The following is a 25,625-nucleotide window of genomic DNA, read 5'->3' on the forward strand; positions in this document are numbered from 1 at the left end:
GTGTGGCTTTGGTGCAGCGCTCTGCCACTGGCCTAAACGTCTATCACGTGTGTGAGCGGTTTTCCCTCTTTTTTTTCCCTCCCCCTTTCCCCCCCCGCCCCCTCCCTAGGTCCCTGTGCATTTTATTGCGACCTGCCGGTGGGAACTTTGTCTCCGAGTCGGAGCAGCATGGAGCGGCGGAGCGAGAGCCCGTGTCTGCGGGACAGCCCCGACCGGCGGAGCGGCAGCCCCGACGTCAAGGGTCCTCCCCCGGTGAAGGTGGCCCGGCTGGAGCAGAACGGCAGCCCCATGGGAGCCCGCGGGAGGCCCAACGGCGCAGTGGCCAAGGCCGTGGGAGGTAACAGCCCGGAGCAGGGAGGCGCGCGCAGCCCGCGGCCGGGTGATAAAGGCCCGGGTGTCAGGGTTCAGGTTGATTAGGCGATGTCGCGGTGTAGGATTACAGGAAGTGAATTCCAGGTTGCCAAATAATGCCCCCGTCGCCTCTCCTCTGCAACTGGTAGCTTCATCTCGAGTTAAAACAAGAAAGTGGTTTACCCGGAGGGTGGCATTTTTTGGGCACTTTGCCACTGTGTGCTGAGGTGTTGGCAGGTTTATGTCACAGCCAGCTAACTGTTTCTAGATTTTCCTAGAGAGCTTTTTAGTGATTTAACTCTTTTGCCTTGCCTCAGAGTATCTGTTGTAGGGATGAAGTTTAGGTGCGTTCGCTTTTATGGACTAATGTTTAATGTTCAGGTTAGTACAGGAGCAAGTGTTGGTGTTACTTTGTAGTTAGGACAGTGCTTCGAGACAAATGATTAACAACTGGGAATATTTCCAGCCACATTTCAAGTGGGAAATAAGGAATCACTATGAATCTGTCAGGCCCTTAGAGACTTTAATGCTACCGTTTTTTTAAAAATAAAGTTTAAAGTCATGCATTTGTAACTTTGTTATGAATTATAGCACAACAGGTAAAAATAGCATAGTAGTCTTATTGACTGCCTGCTGTTTTTCTTTCCAAGAATTTAACATTACTTAAAATCTTTCGTAGTTTTTGCTATTTAAACAACCACTTTCTTTTAAAGTGGTTAGGGAAAGTAATTTTATAAAATAAAGATATGCAAGAAATTTAAACATTATTGAAATATTTTGAGGTTTATATGACATTTCCTTAGTTGTTTTTTAAATATAAATGCACAGTTCTACATGGCATGCAGTTTTTTTGTGTTTGACGTCAATTACTAGTTTAATCTTTTTTTTATTTTGCTTCTAAAGGTTTTTTTCCCCCCTAATATTTTCAGTAGTAGTCTGTTTAATATAATTCTTATATTAGCCAGCCTGAAATGAAACAAAACCCTGGCAAAAGTTAGTGATAAATTCCCATGTTCTAAAGAGCCATAGTTGGTATTTCCAAGTAAAGCCTTAATTCAAAATATCCACTCCCTTTTAAAGACATTTTATAAACAGACAACAATTTATAAAAGAACACGTTTTTATTTTTACTTATTTTGCTATTACTATTTCTTCATGGTAGACATTCAAGAAGGTTTGCCTTAGTTCCTTACATTAAGGAACTAATGTAAGGAGAAGCACTCATTCTCTCAGTTTTAGAAGCTTTAACTAAATTATTTGACCACAGATTGTGACTTATGTATCTTTCATTTTAGGGACTTGAAGATATACTTTAATGAAGCAAAAGAAAACTTGATAGTTTTGTGACTCACTTTTTAGAAATAGTGTTTATTAATGTGTTGTCTTGAGATTGAAGCAATAACTTTGGACTTTTCGGATCATTTTTTAGTATATACATATAAGAAAGAAAAATATATGGTGAATGTGGTGGGACCCAATGTGAGATGGTTATGATAAGTGCTGGTAATGTTGGATTGAAAAACTTTTGGAAATCCTTGGAGAGGATGTGTTCTCAAAGTGGCCTTATGCATTAAAGAAAAAAACCTGGACTGAAATTTTGGTTTCTTTCTAAGCTCACTAAGTTGAAAGAAGTCTCTAAACATTTTAGAATGTAATGGTTACCAATCGTGCTTCCCTACAAAAAGTTTTTTTTCCCCCTATATCTTACTGAAGGAAACTGCCTGATTTTGTTGACCTAGGGATACCCTCAGTGTAAAATAGTGGTTACTTTTCATATTTTCTGAGACTATAATTCACATTTGGCCACTTACCATAAATTTGATATAGACAAATATTATTAAGTCTTGGTGAGGAATAATAAATTTGTTTCGACAAGCTCGTATAGTCACTTTTTTCTGAGCTTTAACTTAATTTAGTAATATCAAAGGTCTTAGCTGCTTCCCAAACTGAAAATAAAGATGACATTATTTTGTCTCAGTAAGTACCATTTATGATACCTAACAGTAAAGCGGTTACAATAGTTTACCTATGGTGGATTTTTTAAGATTTTTTTATAAGAAAGATTTTACTCGATAGAACTTAATAGATTGTTTGGAAAGATTTTAATTTAGAAAGCTTTCAAATATAACAACTTAGAACGTAAAATTTCAATAGTACAAAGTTTTCTTATGAATGTTAATGATTATTTTGTGGGTTTAAGTTTATATAGTTTCCAAATGTACATTGAGATGTTAATAATTTTATTTCATTATGACTTTTAATCATGTATATAGACTGGAGAAAAGCAAAGCCTTTTTAAAAATGCACATTCTAAATTTTAAAAATGTTTAAAATATATTTCTATTTAGCGGTTCTTTTATAATTGAAATAAGTTTTTTTTTTAGAACATAGAGTAAATATAAAATAGATTATATTTCTATCACCCTACCTCCTTTTGTTTAAATTTTCTTTATGAAGCAATATAATAAGTATAGAAAACTACAAAAATATTTGTAGCTCTGCGTCATTTATTACCATTTTCAGATATATTGCGGTCTTGTCAATGTTGTAAAGATGGCTATAATCATATATATTTTAAAAATAGAGCTCAGAATTTGGGAGGATGTATTTGTCAATCTTCAGTGATTCTCTTTTTAAATGCTTTCCCCCTAAAAATAGGGGAAATCATTAAGTTAATTGGTTGCTCAATAAAATGTCAGTTTATCTTACTGCTTCTGATAAATAGGTGAATAAATGCTTCTGAATGCATTGGTTGCCCTAATAAATTCTGTTGCTGTTATTCTACCTTTTTTAGGGAGAGAGAGAGTTTGCTATGTTTCTGATGAGAACTAAAAAAAAAAGAGAGAGACATAATTTTAGTGTCTGGATTTGACTAGATGAGGTGGTAGAAACACTGTCACAGTCTTCAGGGTTCTGTTTTAATAGGGGACGTAAGAGTGTGTTGTTTACAATGTGGTTAGCTTTAGAAGACTATTAGAAAGTAGATCAATTTTGTTTTGTATTTCTAACACTTTGTAGGCTATATTTGCTCTTATCTAAGCAGTGCGTTTTAAAGCATGTATGTAATAAAATATAAGTGCTCATATGTGTATGACAGTCAGCTTTTATAGAAGGTCCTGGAAAAAAAAAAAGGCTAATATCTCTTTAAAAAACATATGAAGGCTGGGAGAGAGTTTAGAGCAAGCAAGAGCACCATGGTGTTGACAGCTTTATATCCCTGCTGGGTAACATTCACTTACTAGAATTGGCGTCCTCTCTCAGCTAGTAATTCACTCCATAAGGATTTTGAAAAAGGATGATTAATGGTGGGGAAATTTATATTTGTGAAATTGTTGATTAAAACTTACAGATCTATTTGAAGATTTAGAAAAAGAAAAGATTATTAAGGATGATGAATATAGAATCAGATGATCCTTTTACCACCATTAGCATAAGTACCTAAAATGTTCTGCTGTATGTAATGCTTCAGCCACACAACCTACAGCATAAAATGAAAGTGATGCCAATCAAGTTTCCAGAGGAAGCAAGGCATTCTGCTTTCCTCCTGGACTGCTGAAAGGCGCTGGCCAGTTGTGCTTTAATAGCAATAAATTACTGTGCTTCATTCATTGTTAACACAAGCATTTTCATTTTTTAATGTTTGGCTTAAAGAAGAACTTTTCAGACAGCTTTATTTAAACTGAATGAACAGCGCTTGAGTGTACCAGATGGTGTATTTGCTGATAGGAGGCATTAAACATCAGAAATCTTTTTGATATTTTTCATTTTCTTATGAATTTTGATGACTTTTTTTTGTGTTAAATCTTCTAGAGTTCAAGGAAAGATGTTTAAACACTGAGAATATCTGGATTTTTTTGGAAAAAAATAGCTTTTTGGGGAAAAATTAGTTTTTAAAATAACTTTAATTTTGTTGAAGAATTGTCTGTTGAAGTTATCTTGTAACTCTTTGACCCGAAGTAAACCTATTCTTCTTGCTACCAGGCAGCCCCTTCAAGAACATAACTGCCTTGTTGCAAGGGGAAAAAAAATCATTATGCAATACACACTGATGTACTCAAATAGGGAAGCAAATGTGATCATGATTGTTGCGCAGGGCCTCATTTAGAGCTGAACACTGTCTACAACAACAGTTAGTTTAATTGTCTGCATGTGGAACATTTCCTTTTAGATAAGAGTAAAAGAAATGCAGTTCAGGTCAGGTGTAGTCACCATATGAGCAGTTGTAGAGAGATATTTTACTTTTTGAAAGGAGGGCAGATATGAAAGAGTATAGATATTGACCTATTGAAATGTATAAAATATTTAGAAATTTGAAACGTATTGTCAACATAGGCAAAATGGAGAAAACTCATTAAATTCATTTTAACCTAGGATGTTATACCATTATGCTTGTAGGGAAGACTCGTTATTACTTTAAAAGTGAAAAGGTTGTATTTCGGTCTTGTACTCCACTTTTTTTTTTTTTTTTTAAGGGTTTAAGATCTTTTAAATAGAATGAACTTAGGCTTTGGGGTCATCCAACAATCTAGCATGTCCTCTGTAGTTTTGCTGAGGTAGAAAAATAGCCCTCTCTAAAGTGTTTTCAGTCCTTGGCCTGTTATTAAAATAAAGATATACTTGGTTAAAAAAATATATGCAATGGAACATACACATTAAACAGAACATAGGGTATCCGCCCCTCAAAGTCTTGAGCATAATTTGATGTTTTGAGTAATTTTGGAAGCCTTATATTCCATCAGTAGAAACCCCACTGACCATTATATATTCAAGATCATCTGCAGTGAAATGTGTGTGTGTGTGTGTGAGTGTGTGTGTGTGTTAGAACTACATAGATGTCCCTTAAGGTGTCTGTTTTCTAACCACTGCAGACAATAAGCAGTATCCTCTTTTTTCAGGGGGTTGTGACTAAGAGTATCAGTCTGTACATATTAGATATCCTGTGTTAATTCTTTTCTCCTTGTGTGAATGTGTGTATATATTTTGCCTATCTATCTCTGTAGGGAGGGAAACAGACTAATCATAATTTATTAGATATCTAAGAATGTTAATTTTGAGTTATTTTAAGAATATGGAAATCAGTTTTATTCCAGGCAAGACATGGTAATTATTTGGTGTATCTGACAAGGCGTATCTGGTAAGCAGTCAAATTTGGTGGTGCTACTTTGATAATTTAAAACTCTTTTTTAAGATTCAACGTGGAGACAGTTTATATGATATATAAAAAAGACAAATTGACAGAGTTAGATGAATTTCAAATTGCATTATTTTCTTTTGTCTTTTTAGAGTTTTTAGGTTTCTTTTTTTTTTTGACTGAAAATAAGGTAGAAAACTTTATGTTTCCAGTATAGAGCAAAATGACAATTTCTCATCATTAAAAAAGTTTTTTATAACTAGTAATCTCACATTAGGTGCCGAAAACATGTACATAGTTTATTTCATTTCAAGAAGCCAAACTTTATCTTACATAGCATGTAAATAAAGTTATTTATACTCTTTTACCTAATAAGTAGGCTTTTTTTTTTTAACCTATGTAACTAATGTGTGGTAACATAGTTTTACTATCTCCCTTACATGAATGCTGAGATACAATGGCATTTTGGAACATATTTAAGGATGGAGCATTTGACAAAAGTTGTATGTGTAACAGTTTGTCAGTGGAAAGTGACAAGTGGGAAATGACAAATGAAATGTTGGCATCATCACTCTTTATTTTGATAAAAATGTCTCAATTTGCAGTGATATAATACTGTTTCATTTTATTTCATGAGTTGTGTGAGATGCATAAGGGGAATTTAGATTTTGTGAACGGAAAATTAGCAGCCTAAACTCTCTTTTCTGAAGCTTTGGCAGCAAGTTCCCCCTCCCCCCCAACTCCCCAAGAATAAGAACAGCAGTGAAATGTTGGATCTAACTCACACATTTTAACTCATTACTTTTTGGAAAAAAAGAAAGAAAGAAAGGAAGGAAGGAAGGGACAGGGAGAGGGAGAGAGAGAAAAGAAAGAAAGAAAAGAACTGAAAATGGTTTCAAATAGGAGACATTTATGCTTAGCTCAAAAAATGAAGAAGAGAGTTTGCCTTTTGTTTTCTTTTTAGGGATTTAAAAATGAGTGATTTCCTTCTGCTGACTTTGTATTGGGCCTTTCTCACTTCCAATTACCACTGCTCTCCATCCTTAATTGAGGGTGTCAATGTGGAGAGCCGTGAATTCCTTTTATTTTAAGGTGCAACAGAGGTTTGGAAATGTCTATGCGTTAAAAATTGATTTTTATATACAAAGGATTCATCATCCTACTACTTACGGATAATGTGATAGATATTTCAAAGTCAAAGTAGACTGCCCTGCGTGGAATTGGGGTATGAGTTAAAACAAAAGCCAGTTGAGAACTTACAGATTTCCAAAAAAGTACAGATGTGGCCTCTATAGGGTGCGATTTTCTTTATTTTCTGAAGTCAGTGAGCAACCAAACATTTATTTTCTTCTTTTACATGAAACAAGCCCCACAAGGACTTCATGCTATACAGTGTTTATGTAAAAATGCTCTATGGTGGAGTTTTCAAAATCATGGCACTCCATCTATACATATAATTTTTTTTGCTTTCAATTAACAGAATTGTTTTGCTGTTTAATAGCAAGTGATTTAAAAATTGTGGTAAAATCAGTATAATTACGAGGCAGTGAAAGGGTGCATCAAAAATTGTCTTCTACAACTTGTCTTTGGCTTCTCATTTGCAAAGTTTTACTTATTCCAGATTTTTTATTAACCAGGTAAAAATGACCTAAAATGGAGTAAATGTGCCATAGATATACAGTTATGGCAGTTGGGCTTATCGTGTGTATTTTTTCCATTTTTAATTGATGTGTATACCTTTAAAAAATTTTTAAATAAACTAGTGAATATTATAGTTATTAGTTTGACAAATGCTTAAAATGAAGAAAAATCCTTAATAGAAATTTCAAGAATTTGAACCTTGCAAGAAAGTTATGAGCAAATTATGGCAGTCTTATATTGTACTAAGAATATTATTTGTGCTTATGACACATTAGGGTAGTAAAACTCTCTGGGGGATGTATATTTCAATTTTAATTGCTCCCAGTATTATTACTGTTGGTTAGTGGGTGAGGCGGATTAGGTTCTGCCCTTAACTAGTTGCCTTATCATTGGAATGGAGTTCTACCTTAGCACAGTGGGCTGTTAAACTATAGCATAACGTAACAAAAAAGATTAAAAAGTTAAGGGGAAACCCTTCAAGCTACCGTATATGAAAAGGGGTGCATTTCACACCAGAGTAAATGTTAGGTGCCTACTGATGGTTGCACAGTTATTGAAATGTGCACAGCAGCTCAGTGACTTTCTTTGTTTTGTTGAAGACTTGCACAGATATGAACAAATTAATAGAGACTCTAGTTAGAGAAAATGTTTTCCAAAGCACTAAGATCTGACAGAGGTGATTTTCACTTTTCGTAGAAACAATTTTAATTTCATAATGTTAAGGAAAGATGTCTTTTATTTCTTTTAAAAATATTTTTTACTTTAAAAAAAAAATTTGGCTAGAAAGCAAGTGTATCCATTCTTTTATAACTGACTAAGATTGATTTTCAAATTTCCTGATTATTCCCCACATTAAAATTGCATGTTTTTCTTGCGTTGGTTCCAATTATTTATATATACATATAAGAAAAGCAAAAATTGATCGCTTGTAAGGAAAACGCATTCATATCAAAACTCTTCAAATAGCAATGTTTTCAAAACATTATTATTATTTCTTTTTGGTTAACAGAACAAGAGCTTTCTTTAGTCATAACCCGAAGATGCTAACAGAGAGGCATGATAAATGTCTCTTTAAGTGTCGTAGTAAAAGAAAATGACATGCCTTCTGAGGCAGTGGAGAGTTTATGTTGTTTCGGACCCATTTCCCAAGCAGTGATCGAAGACAGATTACAATAACAATTATACAGTCAGAGATGCAATATCCATTTCTGCTTTAATTGAGTGAAAGAATAATAAAAACATCATTAAGAAAAATGAGGGGGACCTGTCACACAACGTACAAATTTTTAGTCTTGAAGAAGATGCAGAATAACTCAAGTACTTTTCACTTACTTTGCTGTATTTATTAGCTAAAATCTGTTTTGGGGAGAGACCATTTGGTTCTTGCTCCTCCCTGGGAAGTTCAGAGAGGAGCCCCCGGGAGGTAGTTGCTCAGGAGACATGAGAAGTGCTCACTGATTTGTCTTCATATACAGTTTACGATGGGAAATCAGTTTCTTATATCCCACCTGAGGTGTAACTACCTTCTCTCTCTCTCTCTCTCCCTCCCTCCCTCCCTCCCTCTCTCCCTCCGTGTCTCTCTCTCTCTCTCTCTCTCTCTTTCTTTCTCTTTTTCATCTATGTAAATGGAAGTAAAAAGTAATGAATGTTCCTCTTGTTACAAAGTCCTGCAAAGTAAGGGTTAGGTGTGGTCCCTGGATCTGCTGTTCTTCCTCCCCTGGCTGAAGGGGAGGGAGAAAGTTGAAGGTGAATAATGAGCACCCTTATTTTTTCTCGGTTCATGTGGGGTGTTGGGGACCCCGAGTTTCTACATGGACACATCACCTGACATTCATGTAGGTGACATAGACTGTCACCTGAGATGCACAGGATCTGGCCTCCATCTGCAATCATTGGAGCCATTGAATCGATAATCCTTCACAATGCTGAAGCCTCCAGCCCTCATTACCCAGAGTAGAGCTTTCAGCAACTTGGAGCGAGCTGGCTGGCAGCCGCTGAAATCAGTGGCTAGCGTTCTTTCACCCTAGGCTGTATTTCTTACTCTATTCATAGAATTGCGTGTGCCTGGAAACTTGGGTGATGACAGTGGAGTTAGCCCAGACAGTGGAGTTAACCCCTGCTCGTTGTGGGGATACTGAAACCGCAAATGGTGTTGGCCATCAAAGCAGCTGGAGCCCGAGGTTGGACTTAGTGGACAGAGATAGAGGAGACTGTGTCTTTGGTCTGTAGCTAAGAGTTTTCTTGGGTTCAATATTTAAAAACCTTCCTCAAAGCAAAATGAAAGGAATAAGATAGGCAGTAAACCCTTCCTGGTGGAGTTCTCATGATCCCGGAATTGTCCCAAGCATAATCCCTTTCAGACTGGAATTTATGTCATACAGCTCAAAAGGCTTTTTTTTTTTTTTTTTTTAATTCAGTTTAGAGAGTCTAGTTAATAGTGCCTTCATTAAAATACTGTTGTCAGCAAAAGGTTTTTCAGTTTTAACATTTACATAACCTAACATCATCGACTAATGCCACGAGCTTTAAGGGTCTATTAGTGGTTCCGTTTTTTTTCTGGGCTTTATAATTTAAACCTAAACATTAATTCTGGGAGGAACTTGGCATAATGTCTTTTTGCCTTGGAGAGAATTTTTGTTGTACAATCAAAAAAAAAACCTATATATTTTTTTTCATACAGTCACCTTCTCCATGTCTCCCCTCCCGTAAGTAAATAGCAGTTAAATAGTCAAGGTTTTAAAAGGGCTTATTTAAATCAAAAAAAGAAGTGATTATTTTAGGTGAATTTAACAATTTTCCATTAGTTCATATTGCAAACTAGTGCTTTTGATATTAACAAAAAAGATCTGTGAGGCTGCTAATGCAATGAAAGTATTTTTCCTCTCTCTCATACTAAAGTCACGTGGCAAATTTTTTTTAATAAAATTATATTTGAGAACCCTTGAAACTTACAAATCAGTTACCTGTCTTATTTATTAGAAGCTGAGAGACGTAAAAAATTCTTTATGTCACCTGAAATTATAGCATTGACTAGGAGGAAAGAAGTTGGGATCTCAGTATTAAGTAATAAAGGGACTAAATTCCCCAGTATTAGTTATTTTGGAAAACATACTTAAACTAGGATTCTTAAAATGATCTTTTAAATATATGATATTAATACTATGTTAAAGTTGAGTTATTATAGGAATCTGGTTACAAGGTAATTGTGAAATTAAGAAACAATTGAGGAAACCCTGTGATGATCAGTTGCCATGATCTGCAAACCAGAAAGTGTTCAGAACCCTAGGAAGAATGCATGCCTGGAAATCGCTCATGGAGGAGAGTGAGGCTAAGTCAGGGTTCTCCTGAAGCTTTGCCGGCTTTCAGCTTACCAGGCTCCATTTAGACAAGATTTTGTCCTGTATGTAGGTTTGGCAGATGTGGTATTAGATGACCAAATACCCTTCATTATTGAGGAGCGGTATTATAAGAGGAGCAAATTGTTCACTGAAAGGGAAGTTATTACACATTTAAGACCCAAGTAAAGACATTTTACAAGGGTAAACCAGGTGATTCTGATTTTTTTTTTCCTTCTCAAATGGATCTCCAGGTAATATTCAGCACAACTCACTCTATTTACAGGTCCATTCATATAGTAAGCTTGAGCCTTCAGCACGTTTTTACAGGTAACTTATAACCAAACCCCACCGCCCCCCAAACTAGAGCTTACTATTGAAAGCCTGCCAGTGCCGTCACAAACGGTCATTAGTTCCCAAGAGACTTGGAGGAAAAAAGAACTGGAGGAGAATGCCATGACTTCAGTAAGAACCATTTTGCTGCATGTGTATATTTTTGCTGCCATGGCAAAACTGTCTGGGGGCTGACCTTCATATTCAGAACTGATACCACACACTCTCCCATGGAAATGTATAGAATTCCAATTAGCACAGGGTCAGAGTATAAATGTACCTCTTTTCACACTGTTCCAAGTGGTTAATGGAAGACAAGCTGCAAAGTAATTCCCTTAGTCCCCCAATAAAAAGATTTATAGCAAGATAATTCTCGGCCCCATAATGGGAGTGTTGTAGGTTTGCGTTTGATATTTATAAGACTGAAATACAGTCCATGTGCCCAAACTAAGCATTTATTGTAAACAAGTTAACTGCCGAGAGGTTATATTCTGTCCAACATAATTATATTGAAGATTGATGTATAGCTTGAAAGCAGGTTTGAGGGAGACAGTTCTTTTTAACCAAGGAAGGCTTCTGAGACGCAGCTCTTTTCTTCCTTTGATGTGAGTCAGTGAAGTCGTCTTTCTCACAGCCAGCCTCTCATGTATATAATAAACACAGGCTTGCTCTCTGAAAACATATCTGTTTGTCATCCTACTTCTATTAACAAAATAAAGAAATGAACCTATATTCACTGAAGCTGTTAGGTATAGTTTCTTTTGTCATCTTTACCTGGACCTGGGCAGTGATGGTGCTAAGATAACATAGTTGCTGTCAGTATGGCAGGCAGGTGCGTTCACACACAAGCCTAAACCTACATCTCCGAGTTAACCTCCAAAAGAACCCCTTTCTCCTTTCATGCAAATTTTGAAAAAGAGCCTTTGCCTTGTCTTTCTATTATCTTGTGTTGAGCTTGTGAGATGAGAACTATTTTTGAAATTGTGGCCTCCCGGGATGGGGAGAAACTATACTAATACGCTTCATTTTATGGCTCAGAAATTATTCTAGAGTTAAAGAACTTGTGAATCCAGGGAATCTAGGGAGAATGAAATCTTTCTGAGGTTGAGGTACTCCATATCTGGGATTACCCCCAATTTAAAATAGTACAGTGCTCTTCCAGGGTTTCTGTGCTTTAAGGAAGGTAGAAACTTACATTTTCTTTAGGATAAAGATTTATGACTTTTTTTTCCAGGAGAAAGAAAAAGGGTTTTTGTGACACTTTTCAAAGATAGTTAAAAATGGAATAACATTCCTCCTTTGGTTGGGTGGTATCCTTTAGATAACATTAAGAATGAGAATAAGAGTTTCAGTGGATTTACATGCAGTGGCTGAAATGGTCTCTTTGGTTTTTTAATATCAAACTTAATAGTGTCTTTTGGAAATGATATAAATTATAAAGGGGATGTCAGAAACATAACGTGAAAAAAAGCAGTGTAATAGTTTTCTCTGTTCTGTTTTTCTTATTTAAGTAATTGCTATAAATTGTACAGGTACATATAAGCTTAAAATATCTTGTGTGGGAAGTATTCCATCAGTGGGGACCTGAGTTTCCCCAGTCTGTATGCTGGGTTTTATTAACTTCATCTCAGTCACAATAATAATATCCTATGTATTGCCATCCAGAGAGCCCAGTGTACCCTTAGGGAACTGCAGAATACACAGCATGATTTTGACTTTCTTGCTTTCTCCTCCTGTTCCTTTCTTTTTCTTCTCCCAGTGTTAGCCATTTCAAGGACCTGGTTGCTGTTACATCTCAGTGGAGGCATTTGTTGGGTATAAGAATGAGAGTGGCTTTTAGTGGTTGGGAAAGGATGGTAATGGCTGCCTGTCTGTTTAAGCTCGGCCTTGTGAAATCTGCATTCATTTCACAGTGACGATCTTTATACATCTATTAAACATCCATATATGTTTTGCTGTTTGAACCCTAAACATAGACAGTAGGATTTCCTCTTGTAAGGGAGAAAGTCTTTATTTTTCACTATACAAACTTTACCTTTTCAGATTTTTATTTGCTAAAAATCTCTCCACTCTAGTATGATTTCCTTTGGGGCTTTGCACCAGTGTTTGATCTCAACTTTTAATAATTTTGGTGAGTTAAACTCCCCAAAGAAAACATGCTTGTGCTCTGAAATATTCCCACTAGAAATCTGGGTAGTCTTGTCTTATTGAGAGCCGAGTGCTTGATTCCTTTATTAATTCCTTGCTAGAGAACCTCAGTACAGTTAAGCTTTCCTTACCACTACACTGGAGAAATCAATCAAGGGTTTTTATTTTAATTATTAAATTAGATAAAATAACATTTAAGGCAGAGCTCAAAACCTGAGATGACGAAGCAAATGTTAGTATAAAGATAATTTTTATTAACCCCTTTTTTGACTCCTGGGGCTCTGAGTTGCAAATAGCTTTTCCAGAGAGGATAATAAGAATGAAGGGAGCGGCAAGTACATCTCTAGTTCAATACTATTTAAAAAATTATCCTCCCAGAAACCTCCAGAATAAAATTTTACTTAACGGAGGAAGGAAATCCTAATGTTGATGAATTATGGTACAGTCATTTCAGCATGCCATTGAGTCTCAAGGCTTACTAATACATGCATTTCTAACCCAGTGAGAAAACAACCTCAAGAATTTAGTTGGGGATACTTACACAGTATGCCATATGTTTGAACTCTTCTGTGATACACAGACTTGCATATTCTACTTTTTTTCCTTTTCTTAATTTTTTTTTTTTGATTCTGGGATCAGTAAACATTTTGTCTCTCTGTAGTTACTACATTTAGAAGAGATGCCGCAGTCCTTCAGTGCAGGACATGGGTAGGACTGCAGATAAGATGCCCAGGGCTCCAGGATGTGCACAGTCACAGAGCACAGTGCTGCTACCCAACAGAGTCCTACGCCAGTTGACTGTGATGCCTTCGTGGTGATAAACCAACAATTTCTGTGGACAGTGGTCATGCCAGGGCCCTGTGGTCTGGTGCGCTTCCCCCAGAGAACATGGAGTGAGCTCCTGAATCCACTTGTGCGGATCCTTTCCTAGAAAGCTTTCCTTGTCTACCAATGCTGAATGCTGTGTAGTAGGGCCAAAGTGATGTGGACAAGTTAGGTAGCCAGGGAGTCATGAGACTTTAGAACCGACACTGCCTGTTAATGGTGGTTACTAATGTCTAGGTGGAATTAGCATTTTGTTAAAATAAACAAACATTTCTTTTGGGCCTGCTGCAGGTCAGCCTGGGAGTGGAAGGGAGAGTGGGAGGGTGAAGACTTAATCTAAGTCCAGTTCATGTTGGAGAAGGAAAAGACCGGCCTCTCCTTCACTCTAACTGGACATTCCTGACAGCTGGGAATTTAGTTCCTTGGGTCAGGCTTGCTGTGGCTGTGTTCCCAGGTGTAGCTCAGGCATTTTTGTTTAGATAAGTAGGCACCCTGTGCCTCCTGTGTGCCTGTGAAATCCCATTTTGCAGATTGCCAGGCCAACTTGATCCTGCCACTGCGTTTCTATAACTGAAGAGTACTGAGAGACCTGGAGTTTATCCTTCAGCCTTCAGATCTGACTTCAGGTTGAATTGTGGCTTCTCAGTTTGGGGACAGGCCTGGAATCAGAGGTCTGGAAGACCAGAACCCATCTCCCTTCCCTACCACTTTAAACCCAATTTGAGCCTTTGAGGTGATAAGTGAGAGGACCAGAGTTTACGAGGCCATCCCTACCCCTGGCCTATTTTTCGTTCTTATCTTCCAAAGTTAAGACCTGCCCCAAGGGCTGCACAGTAGTGTCTGGTTTTACTAGAGAGATTTCTGAAAATAAAATATTTCTTGGTAGTCTTACCTCTCCCCACCTCCCCACAGAGTAAGTGGCGTCAAGGAGCTATATTGTTAAAGCTTTACTTGGAGGCCTAATTCTCAGGTCTAAGCAACTGGGTCATGGATGAACAGGAGATCGAATTTCTGCATATGTGGCTTCGTTTGCACTTAGAGTAATTATTAAGTGCATTTTGCCTTCCCCATAATTGTAGGATTGATTGGTCCTCCACCTGTGAACGACCCAGGACTTTCAGCTGTCCCACCTCTGTCTCTGCTCCTGCTTCCTCTTCGGGAAGAGTTAAAAACAAAACCAACAACAAAAACGAATGAATCCTTCTGAGAATCTGTAGTTCAGAAGCAAAAGACAGAAAGGAACTTTGGAAAGTGGAGCAGTTTAGGGGAGCTTGGAGGTCCTCTGGGCCACCTGTGGGTGGCTCTTTTGCCCCCAGATGTTTTTGCTCTTCCCCCCCAAGACTGGTGAAAGCATGTTTTTCTTTATGACAGTACCTCAAATTCTTTCCATTAGAAGTTAATGTGGGATACAATGTACTTCTTTTAAAATGAAAATATATCTGAGGAAATTAAGGGACTACCAAGCCATTGAAACAGTGAAGTGTAGCATCTTTTTATCTATTAATCTCTTTGGAATTTCAGCCCCTGGGGGAATGGGAGGCTGGAGTGGAATGTGGAGCCTGGGGCCACCAGAGCTCAGGAGGTTAGGCCCTGGGAGTGAAAAGCAGGGGCAGAAAAGAAGAGAGTAGGGAAGACACACTTGATCCATTTTGAGATTTTGCCTGGGACCCCAAGAAGGAGGTGAGGAACACCCTATCCTTTCTTTCTATTTCTGGTAGCAGTTCTTGGTGCTCAAACTTGCCTTTATTGTTTTAGGGTGGGAGGAAGCATCTACAGGTTAATATTGGCGAGTTCTTTCTGTTCTTGTCTGTGACGCAGGGTGTGTGTGTGAATGTGAGTGTGTGCTTGTGCGTGTGTGAGAGAAACAGAGACAGAGAGGGAGAGGATAGGAGGTTAAAGAGCAAGGAAGTGGGTGTTTTGTTTTTCTAGTAAATTTGCAATAAGAAAAGATAGCTGCCACCCCTCACTCCCTTCTCTGCCAGTCCTTTGGAAAACCCTGTATTATTCACTTGGTCTCCAGGGTAGAATTTGTTTCATTGTTTCTGGGGTTCTATGATTTATCGATTGTGGTGGTTGCTGAGCGTGATGTTTTACCCCAGGTTCAGTTTTATACAAAGAACAGATATATATGAGAGACTCTGCCCTAAAGCCTTTGTAATCTTCATTTAGCCCAGGGACCTTCTCAGGTAATAGAACCATATCTACTGCCAGCCGGAGGGAAGGGAGTGGGCCCTGTGGCCGCCTTTCTTTTGGAAACAGATGGTTTTAGGAGCCCTTTGAAAGAGGGGAGGAGAAAGGCTGGCTTCCTGTCATCTCAGACTGATTCCTGTCATTCAGGGGGCAGGTCCAGGAATGAAGGTGGACCCAGGAGGCAAAGGGGCTGGGGAGGAGACCAGAGACCGTTGGCACCACACAAGAGAAGGACCCAATATTTGAGCCTTTCTTTGTCTGTGAGTGACTGAAGGGCAGGATCTGTGTTTGGTTCCTCCTCTGCGCCCAGCACAGTGCCTGACAGGTGATAGGCCATTGAAAGGCAAATTCACTTACAAGCGACGCAGGTCACCCACTGGACACAGCAAGTGTGGTGAAGGGCCCTTTACTAAAAGCCCACACCTTTAGATTTCTGTGGACATGGGCTTTGGAGTGTTGTTTTCGACCCCCAAGAAAGCTGTGTGCTTGGGATTTAAAGTTGGTTAATCGGAGCTGCTCTACTCTTTCCTCTCTTGGTTTCTTTGGACATCTTACTTATTTTCCTAGAGTTTCAGCTTCCTTATTTATCAGATGAGGGTAATAATAACCCTCCCACAGGGTAAACGTGGGGAGGAAACAAAGGTAAGTATGTATGTCAGAGTACACGATGACTTAGGAGGCGCTGTGCAAATGAGCGTGTTGTTTTGTGTCCAGCTTTCGCAGAAGGCGGTAGAACCCTGTCATCTAGACCCCCTGCCTCTGGACCTTCTTTCATCTTTCTCTGTTAGGTTAGATCTAGCCCATTAAAGAGTACTTGTTCCTCGGGTCACATTCATGCCAGTGTCTTGTCATTTCCTGAACACTGTAACTGTTCTCTAAAATGAAGGGAAGGGGAAAAAAAGCCTTTCTTTAATAAAGAAGTTGGATTAATATAATTAGGAATAAAACAATAGCCTACAATTTGCTCAGTGATGCGGAGAAGATATCACGTTAGATATTGGAGTTTAACCAAGAATCCATCTGTACTCAAGTCTCCTAAGATCTGGAGCACAGAGGAAAGATAAGTGAGGGGCATCAAGACAATCGCACAATTGTCCTGCTTATCAGTTTGTGGTGTATTTATCCTGGGTCAGAAAAACCACTGTATATGTTGGTATTTGGCAGATTGCTTAGAGCAGCTTTGTCTGATCGAAATGTAATAAGAGCCACGTGTATAATTTTTCTTGTAGCTTCTTTTAAAGAAATGGTAAAGAAACGGGTGAAATTAATTTTAATAATACATTTTGTTTAACTCAATGTATCTAAAATATTATCTCTACATGCAGTTCATAAAATTTTTTTTTGTGTTAAATATAATTATTTTTTGGTATTAAATTGTTGAAATTGAGTGTGTATGTCACACGCCACATCTCAACGCAGGACTAGTCAACATTCAAGTGCTCCGTCACCACTTGTGGCTCCTGTATTGGATAGGCAATTTTAGAATATATTTTAGAATATAAAGTATGGTGCTTTTAACACTTTCACCCTTTTGCTCTGGGGCCTGTTGAACATTTTTGGCCTTAATTATTTGCATCTGCAGTAATTAGGCCATTCAGTGATTATTAGTATAATTTTTATTCTGAAGAAATGCTTTTTAGGAAGTATCATGAGCATTGATTATGGACCCTGAAGAAAATGATTGGTCTCATTTTTTTCCTCTGTGAAGTGGTATTAATACTGTTTTTGTAGAAAGAAAACCAAATAGGGACTTCCCTGGTGGCGCAGTGGTTAAGAATCCGCCTGCCAATGCAGGGGACACGGGTTCGAGCCCTGGTCCGGGAAGATCCCACATGCCGCGGAGCAACTAAGCCCGTGCGCCACAACTACTGAGCCTGCGCTTTAGAGCCCGCGAGCCACAACTACTGAGCCCGCGTGCCACAACTACTGAAGCCTGCGTGCCTAGAGCCCGTGCTCCGCAACAAGAGAAGCCACCGCAATGAGAAGCCTGTGCACCGCAACCAAGAGTAGCCCCCGCTTGTTGCAACTAGAGAAAGCCTGCGCGCAGCAACGAAGACCCACAACGGCCAAAAATAAATAAATAAATTTATAAAAAAGAAAACCAGATAGGTTTCATTATTTGAGGGCTACCTGTCAGACAGTTTAACTACCTTCCGCTGTTTAATTGTCACGACCAGTCTAGGATGTAGATGCTATTGTTCCGCATTTCAGCTGGGAGGAGTTTGAGCCTCAGAGAGGTCAGGTAAATTTCCCAGGATCACTCCCACAGGTTAGTATGGTAGTGCCAGGACTCCACCTAAGAGTGCCTGCCCCCGGGTGCAGAGCCGTCCTCTCCCCGCACGCCTCTGTTCCCTCTGTTCCCAGGGCTGTGCTGGTGAAGACCAGGTTAACGCTTCATCATTATGCGCGCTTCTTCAGAGATCATGTCATAATGAAAGTGACAATTGAGCATCATAACTAATGACAGTTGGGAAAATGCATTTTTCCAGTAGAGAACGTCCCGTTGCTTATTTTTCCTCTGTGATAACAGAATTAACCATTTATCCCAATTGTCAGGACAGCTCTTAATTTTTAGCAAATGGCTAGGGCTGTGTGCCTGTCCTCTAGATTAAACCATTTGCTTACCTCCTGCAATTGTAAAAGGCTTAGCGAGGCTTATAATCAAAAGGTTCAAAGTTCTCTACTTGATCATCTGAAGATGGGTCTGTGCTACAATAAAAGAAAAATAATGCCATAAGCTGTAGGTATAGGGCTAGAACAAGAGTGTCTTTCTTTTTCTTCTTGATCATTTCTGAATTTTTATAGATGCAGTTTAGTTTTATTGCTGTTATTCTTTTGTTGGAACTTATCTATTAATTCTTCCCATTCTTTAGTTTTTGAAGTGCTTTCCACATACTCTCCCTATCCTTTCATCTATTGTCACTTTTTTTCTTCCTTTTTTTCCCCCTCTTTTTTCCTGGAGCGAATGGGGGGACAAAATGGATAAATATTTTTTTTGATATATATTTCTACTCATCCTCTTATAGTTTTCTTTCCTAGGGATTTGCTGTTTTTAAAGGCATTTAAAACCTATGCCTTAATTTTCTTCTTCCTTACATTTGACTTCAATTGTACTGTTTTACCCGTTCTCATTTCTCTTGTCATTGTCACTAGTAACTGCATCTATTGTTCCTGCCTTCTTCTTCTTTTGTAAAAATTGCGTTTCATTGTAAAGATTTCATTGTTTAGGTTGCTCCAATTCTACTAAAAAGGTACATTTTTTAGTCATTAAATATAACCTGTTTATGATCGTTTTTGGTATCACATGTATATGTGCTTTCAGAACAGATTCTGTTATCATACACTTCTGATTAATACTGTTTTGTTTTATAAATGACTTCAAAGTCCTTTTTTTTCCTTCTTTTTTTGAAAGTAGGCGATTGCCTGTGAGGGACTGGCGCTTGCGTTTTGGCTGTGAGGAGTTACTGCTGTCACGTACTAACAATTGCTTCCTTTACTCACTGAACTAAAATATTTAGGAAATATTTTGGTCATTGCCATTTTCAAAACATAAATCTCTACATGGTATAGATCTTTGTGCTTTAGTATTGTATTTCATCTCTAACTCATGAACTGTTAATATTACTAAAAAAAATTAATGGGGTCTTAAATTTTTTCACTTGACCATAGACTTGAGGAAGATTTATGGTTCCTAAGTAATGGATACATGATAGCTTGTGGAGCAACTGGATTCATTTAAAGGTCTTATCTGTGATTCCCAGATGAGTGACGCTTAGATGTTGACATTAGGAACTGCACGTGGATTTTCGGCATTGAAACTTATGTACACACAGGTATTAGTGGTGAAGTAGCTTATGGCACCACTGACTGCACGGCCTTATGTGTGCTTACGTTTAAATCATTAAAAAGAGAAATCAACCTACTTCCTTGGACAAAGATCATATACCAGTATGTAAGAGTTAAAAGGTCTAAATGGGGGCTATTCCCTGCTGGTAAGGACTCTCACGAATGGGTCCTATAAAATGCCATTATGCTTGCTTAGGAAGATTTTACAACACTTTTCAACTGCATTGAGGGCAGGAGCAAGGCAAGGCTTGTTTTCATTTGTATCACTGGAGCCACAAGGGATACCTGGCACACAGTAGGTGTTCAGGGAGTAAGAGTTGGATAAATGAATGACCACAGAGACAATTTGGAGGAAATCTATTTTATATTATTCACTACATGTCTTACATGCAATGGGGAATAAAGCAGACATATAAGTAAATAAGCATTTGCTATGCCAGTGCTGGTCACAATTAAAAAAAATATTTTGTAAGGCACCACGTGGCTAGGCTCAATTCTCCTCTTTATGTAAAACAATCAGTCTGCTCCATCCTTATTTCCTATGTTCCGTGAGTCTATACCATAGATAGTATATGAGCAATGGACGATAATGCTGCTTTGTTGTTCCTTGGCGTGAACACTAAGTTAGTAGTTGTCCCAGGTCTGGTATTGTGTGGCTTGCTAGTCTGTCGTTCAGGCTTGGTAATAATTACCGTGATCTTTAATGATAACAATTCTTAATGAGTATTATTAATAATGATTATATTTAATAATTACGTCCAACACTTACTATCTTTAATAATAATAATTAGCACATGGGAACCAGTTGCACCACTGTATTATCTTTAGCAGAAAAATCTAAATCTGTGACCTGGTAGTTTGCAGAGTATCTGTTCCCACCCTCTGCTTTCCAGATCAGAGTGAGTCAGGAGGCTTCTAGGGTCTGGACAACAGGGAGGGGCTTCTAGAGAAACTCCTCTGCGTTCTGTGTGTGAGAGGCCATACTTGCACGTGTCATTTTACACAGAGGTCTTATTTTTATTGTGAAGTGACATCATCATGAACAGCCCGTCTTCCACCTCCCCCATCTCTCTGCCTGCCCGCTCTTCCTTCATAACCTTTGATTTTTCTTGCACGAAGAGAAGACCTGGAGTAGATCCTTACTCCGTAACATACTAATTTGTGTGAATTATGTAGGGCAGAGTCCATGTTTATTACTCGTATGTTGGTAAAATTTTGATCTTCTTCTGCCATGGCTACGTTTAGATTTAAATACCTGTATGACTTTTTAAAAAAAATAAAAAACATTTTATAAAACACTTTTGGCAAATTAAACATTTTTTAGCTTTTCACATATTGATACAAAGGAGAGAAATATTTCAGTGACAACAGATTTCAACAGATTTTCAACTACACTAATTTGCTTTATTCTTTAGGGTAGTTTACTTCTTTTCTTTGAAAACCAAGCAGAGGTATTCCTTTCCAGTGATAACTGGTGTTATTATATAAAATAATATTTTTTTAAAAAGACAAAGTTTCATATTTGTATGTATATTTTGACATAAATGTCAGTTAAGACTTACATGAGCAGGGTATTTTCAGGTTAGTTGATGGCCTGTTTACCAGGATTTAGAAAAATAAAAGATACAAGAGGGGCTTCTTTTAAATTCCTATTGATTTTCTTGTACATATTCACATAATAGCTTAGGACCATTACTAGGTATCTTACAACATTTCTAGACAAAAGCAGATCTTATCTGAAAATACTAGTCCTGATTAATAGTTAATGATAGGACCGTAGATACGAGGATGCTAGGATCTGGAAGGTCACTTTTATCTCACCTATGCTCCGGCTGTGAACTTGAGGTCTCTCAGTCAGGACACCTCTGATTGGTGTGGTCCACTTTTTAATGACTAGAATCTGAGGGATTCTGCCACTGCTCGGGGCAATTCTGCTGCAGTCTGATAGTAATAATGGACGGGAAAAACCCCCCACAGTTTTCCCATTAGGCGCATCTGACTAAGAGGCTTGTTTAATCCAAACCACTGTCCACAGATGATAACTGTCTCTTCCCTTCTCATGATGACTGGGGTTTGCTTTGTAATGTTTGTGTTTTGTTCTTGGGTTTTGTCCCTGCAGGTTTGATGATTCCGGTCTTTTGTGTGGTAGAGCAGTTGGACGGCTCTCTTGAATATGACAACAGGGAAGAACACGCAGAGTTTGTCCTGGTTCGCAAGGACGTGCTTTTCAGCCAGCTGGTGGAGACCGCGCTCCTGGCCCTGGGCTACTCCCACAGCTCCGCGGCGCAGGCACAAGGTATTCTCGCGTCTCCCCTCTCCTCCCCGTGCCTCGGGTGTGTCATGATTTGAGGAAGAGTGTGTTCCCCGAAATAATTCTCCAAACAGGGATCGGAGGAGAGTGGTTACATCTAACATCTTTCCCAAACAGTGAACAGCAGGATGTTTCATGGAGAGTCTGGTTTTCTGGTTGCATTGGGAAGCATTTGACCAGTACCTCTAGAGCTACCAAAATCCCATTTCAAGCCATCACTTGCATTTCAGAGTGATCATCATGGGTTTTTTTGCATTAATAACTCTCTTATTTTCTCTAAGTCCCCAAATCGGTATTCTCAGAGTGCTGAGACATTTGACTCCTAACTTATCCAAACTTTAATATGTGAATTATAAGCTTTCAGTTTTCTAAATTTATTTATTGCTTTGGGCCTGCCGCTTTTACACATTATGATCAGCTTTTAGTTAAATAGAAAAAAATGTATGCCTCTTATATACTGTACTTTTGTATCTTTGAAAACCTCTCTGTAGTTCTGATGTGGTCCATTCATTAAAAAAAAAAAATGCTCAGTGTCTTTGTGATCAATTCATTTTACCTATTTAATTAAATATAATTAAATATTAAAATTGCATCATTATTTCAGTGTGAATTGTATAGCACTGGGGAATCCATTGTGAGCTTGTGTTGCCCATTGTTCTTTTATGCCAGATAATTGACAAAACAAATAGCAAAAAATCCCCAAACCTTGGAGAATGGGAAAATAAATTTTTGACCCAATGGAATGATGATCTTTGTTTTTTAGCTGAAATTATTGAACTGTATAGATTATGATAATGGTTAGAACTAAAGGATAGAAACAAGTGACTTCCAGATCTTGTTCCATATATTAATTTCCTTTATTACTGTCCTTACTTAACATTTGTGTATGTGCCATGGATTTTTGCTACTTTTTCAAATGAATTCCTCTTCATATACTTACTAAGAACTATTAGTCCAAGCCTCTATTTATTGAGAGAAGGAAGCTATGAGAGATTAAACAGTTTATAAAAAGTTACAAAATATGGTGACCAAGGACATGGAATTTAAATTCCCCAGCTCTTGACTCTGATTTTGTAATCAGATTATTACTGTTTAAAAAAAGTTTTAATTAAATATTCAAATTATATCTTAGTTCTACCAAGAAAGCAACTCATCTGAAACCAGGAGGTCAAGAATGTTTTTCCAGGGCCATGGATTGTTGTGAGTTGAAGTGCAGTCTGAATCCCAGCACTTGGCCTGTCTGGGTGCAGTAATACATACAGCTGAATCGTAGAGTCCACTGCTTTCAAAGCAGTGTGATAAAGGATGATTCATTTCCTTTCCCTGACAACTTTCCTTCTTGGGTGAGGGATTCAAGATTTGATCCCGAGCAAATTGCATAGTGGGCACCATTGCTTTTATTTCATGCTATGTACCTAAATGAAATAAAAGAATCCCCCCTCCTTCCCCCACCGTAAACTTTTCATGCCATTTTAGGGATATTTTTCTCTGAATGTAAAGGTCATTGTATCCCACTGCTTGCATCCTGGTGTGCCAGCTTCCTGTTTGACAGGGCTATCCATCTCAGTTAGCATGGCTGCTCAACACGCCGTGAGCTCACATGTGGAGCACAGAGCACTAAGTGGCCAAGATTTGATTCTTGGCACATGCTCAGGGAAGGGGCTCTCAGGAAATTTGCACGAGGGAGCCACACTGTTCCATTCAGTAGTGTGGACTGAGGGTTCTGCTCACCAAGGTGAGATCCACTAGCAAGAAATATGGTCTGCAGTGGAGGATTAAAGAAGAAAAAAGTCAAAAGTGAATATTTGCTTCCCCAAAGTTTTTGAAAACCACGGTTAAAAATGACTAAATATTACACTTTTTAAGAGTTGAATCAACATCCTGAAGGTGCTCTAGATCATGATATAGTTTATTTTGTAGGTAAACAAGGGTTTTATCGCTAGGTCCTGTACTATAATTTTACAGATGGGGAAGAAAATCACAGTTTGTTTATTTTGTTTTAAATTAGATTGCTGATCTCTGTTTTGGGTAAATGGAAAAACTTGGAATTGTTTATTTGGAAATGAATGTATTAGATCTCTGTTGTCATTCAGGTCATCACACTTGTGCATTTCGCTGCATACTTATTACAGACGAAACAGAGTGCATGATAAGACAGGTCGTTCATGTGCTGGAGAAACAGCAGAGTGGGAGGAATCTAGAAAAGGAGGCAGAACAAAATGTGACTGCATATCTGAGGCCTGAGGTTTTATGTGTCTAGTTTTTTGTTTTGTTTTGGTTTTATTTGTTTGTTAGTTTAGGTAATTCCCCCAAGATGGGAAAGTCATTGGGTGACCTGCTAGCAAATGCATTTGTGGCAGAGAAACTGAGTGTTTCCGAACCTCTTCTTCCTGTGTTGGAAAAGTTGGGCCAAAGTAAACTTCAGGGAGAGCTGGTTTCGTGAGCCTATTTTACAAATTGAGACTCTTGAAATGTGATTTTTCATTTTGACATGACCAGAAAAGGGCTTCAATAATTGAATTGGAATAGTATTCAGATTAGCAATGTCATTATTTTGGAGTGATACTCACGTTCCAATGAGAGACAGCATACCCATGTTCTCGTGAGCATAGGATAGTCAGTTTCTTTTTCTGAGATGGCATTTCCTCCAGGTGAACTGAAGAGATTTTATTAAGAAAGAATATTTGCTTATAAAGAATGATAGAAATTCCACTAAAATGGAATTTAGGGATTGCCAATCCTGCCCCCCCCTCCCCATTTTACTGTACCTTCTTTATTTGAAGGCAGATATTTGGACCCAAGAGAGGATAAGGGCACAAGATAATGTCATAAATCATGGGCATTATGTTTTTAACTGACCTAAACCCTCCCTATCCCAGAACACATACCATTTACTCTCTGTGATTCTCAAGGATATGAGATGCAGGATTCATCTGACCTGCTGTTTTGCATATGCAAAAAGCCTAAAGATGGCAAGCTCTTGGCTTTTTCCGGAATAGGTAGCCTAAAGTCTAATGAACAACAAGCACGTTTTATGTTATATGTTGAACTATGAGTCAATATATGTGGATCAAAAGTAGTCTTCCAGTCTTTTGGAAGAGGAGTATTAACCTAGGGAACTGCTCTGCAGTAACCCTCCCCCACTAAACTCTTCATTCCCTTTATTCGTCTTTCTTGTTTCCTTTTCATCCTTTCAGTTTTGCTCCATAATGCTTTTGGTAATAGTCATGGGCCTCTCTGCATTGTCGAGAGAGTTCTTTATCTCACTGATTAAGTAGCTATTTGTACTTACCAAGATGGTTGGTGGACTCTGGGAGGTGGCAGTGATGGCATCGTGATTCCTCACTGTGTACATTTGACTTAATTTGTAAATGGGTATCTTTTTCCTGCTTCCTATTTAAAATTTATTTTAAAATTTATATTAAAATTTATTTTTGACAAGAAAATTTTATTTAAGAACAAACATGCTGAACAATAAATAAGCAAAAATCCTTTCTGGCTGGTTATTTTTGGG

At 38.0% G+C, this 25,625-nt stretch overlaps 1 protein-coding gene across 6 annotated transcripts in view; it reads left to right on the forward strand.

Annotated features, from left to right (window-relative positions):
* The window catches only part of SATB2 (SATB homeobox 2), a 200,161-nt gene that overhangs the window by 13,467 nt on the left and 161,069 nt on the right, over positions 1–25,625 (forward strand). For all 6 annotated transcript variants that reach the window (XM_030855438.2, XM_060302093.1, XM_060302092.1 and 3 more), the window contains 2 exons: positions 110–337; positions 21,920–22,096. In XM_030855438.2, the coding sequence (XP_030711298.1) occupies positions 169–337; positions 21,920–22,096 (346 nt within the window). In that variant the 5' untranslated portion in view covers positions 110–168. The remainder of the gene's footprint in view (positions 1–109; positions 338–21,919; positions 22,097–25,625) is intronic.

Source organism: Globicephala melas, chromosome 7, assembly GCF_963455315.2.
Source record: "Globicephala melas chromosome 7, mGloMel1.2, whole genome shotgun sequence".
Lineage (NCBI taxonomy): Eukaryota > Metazoa > Chordata > Mammalia > Artiodactyla > Delphinidae > Globicephala > Globicephala melas.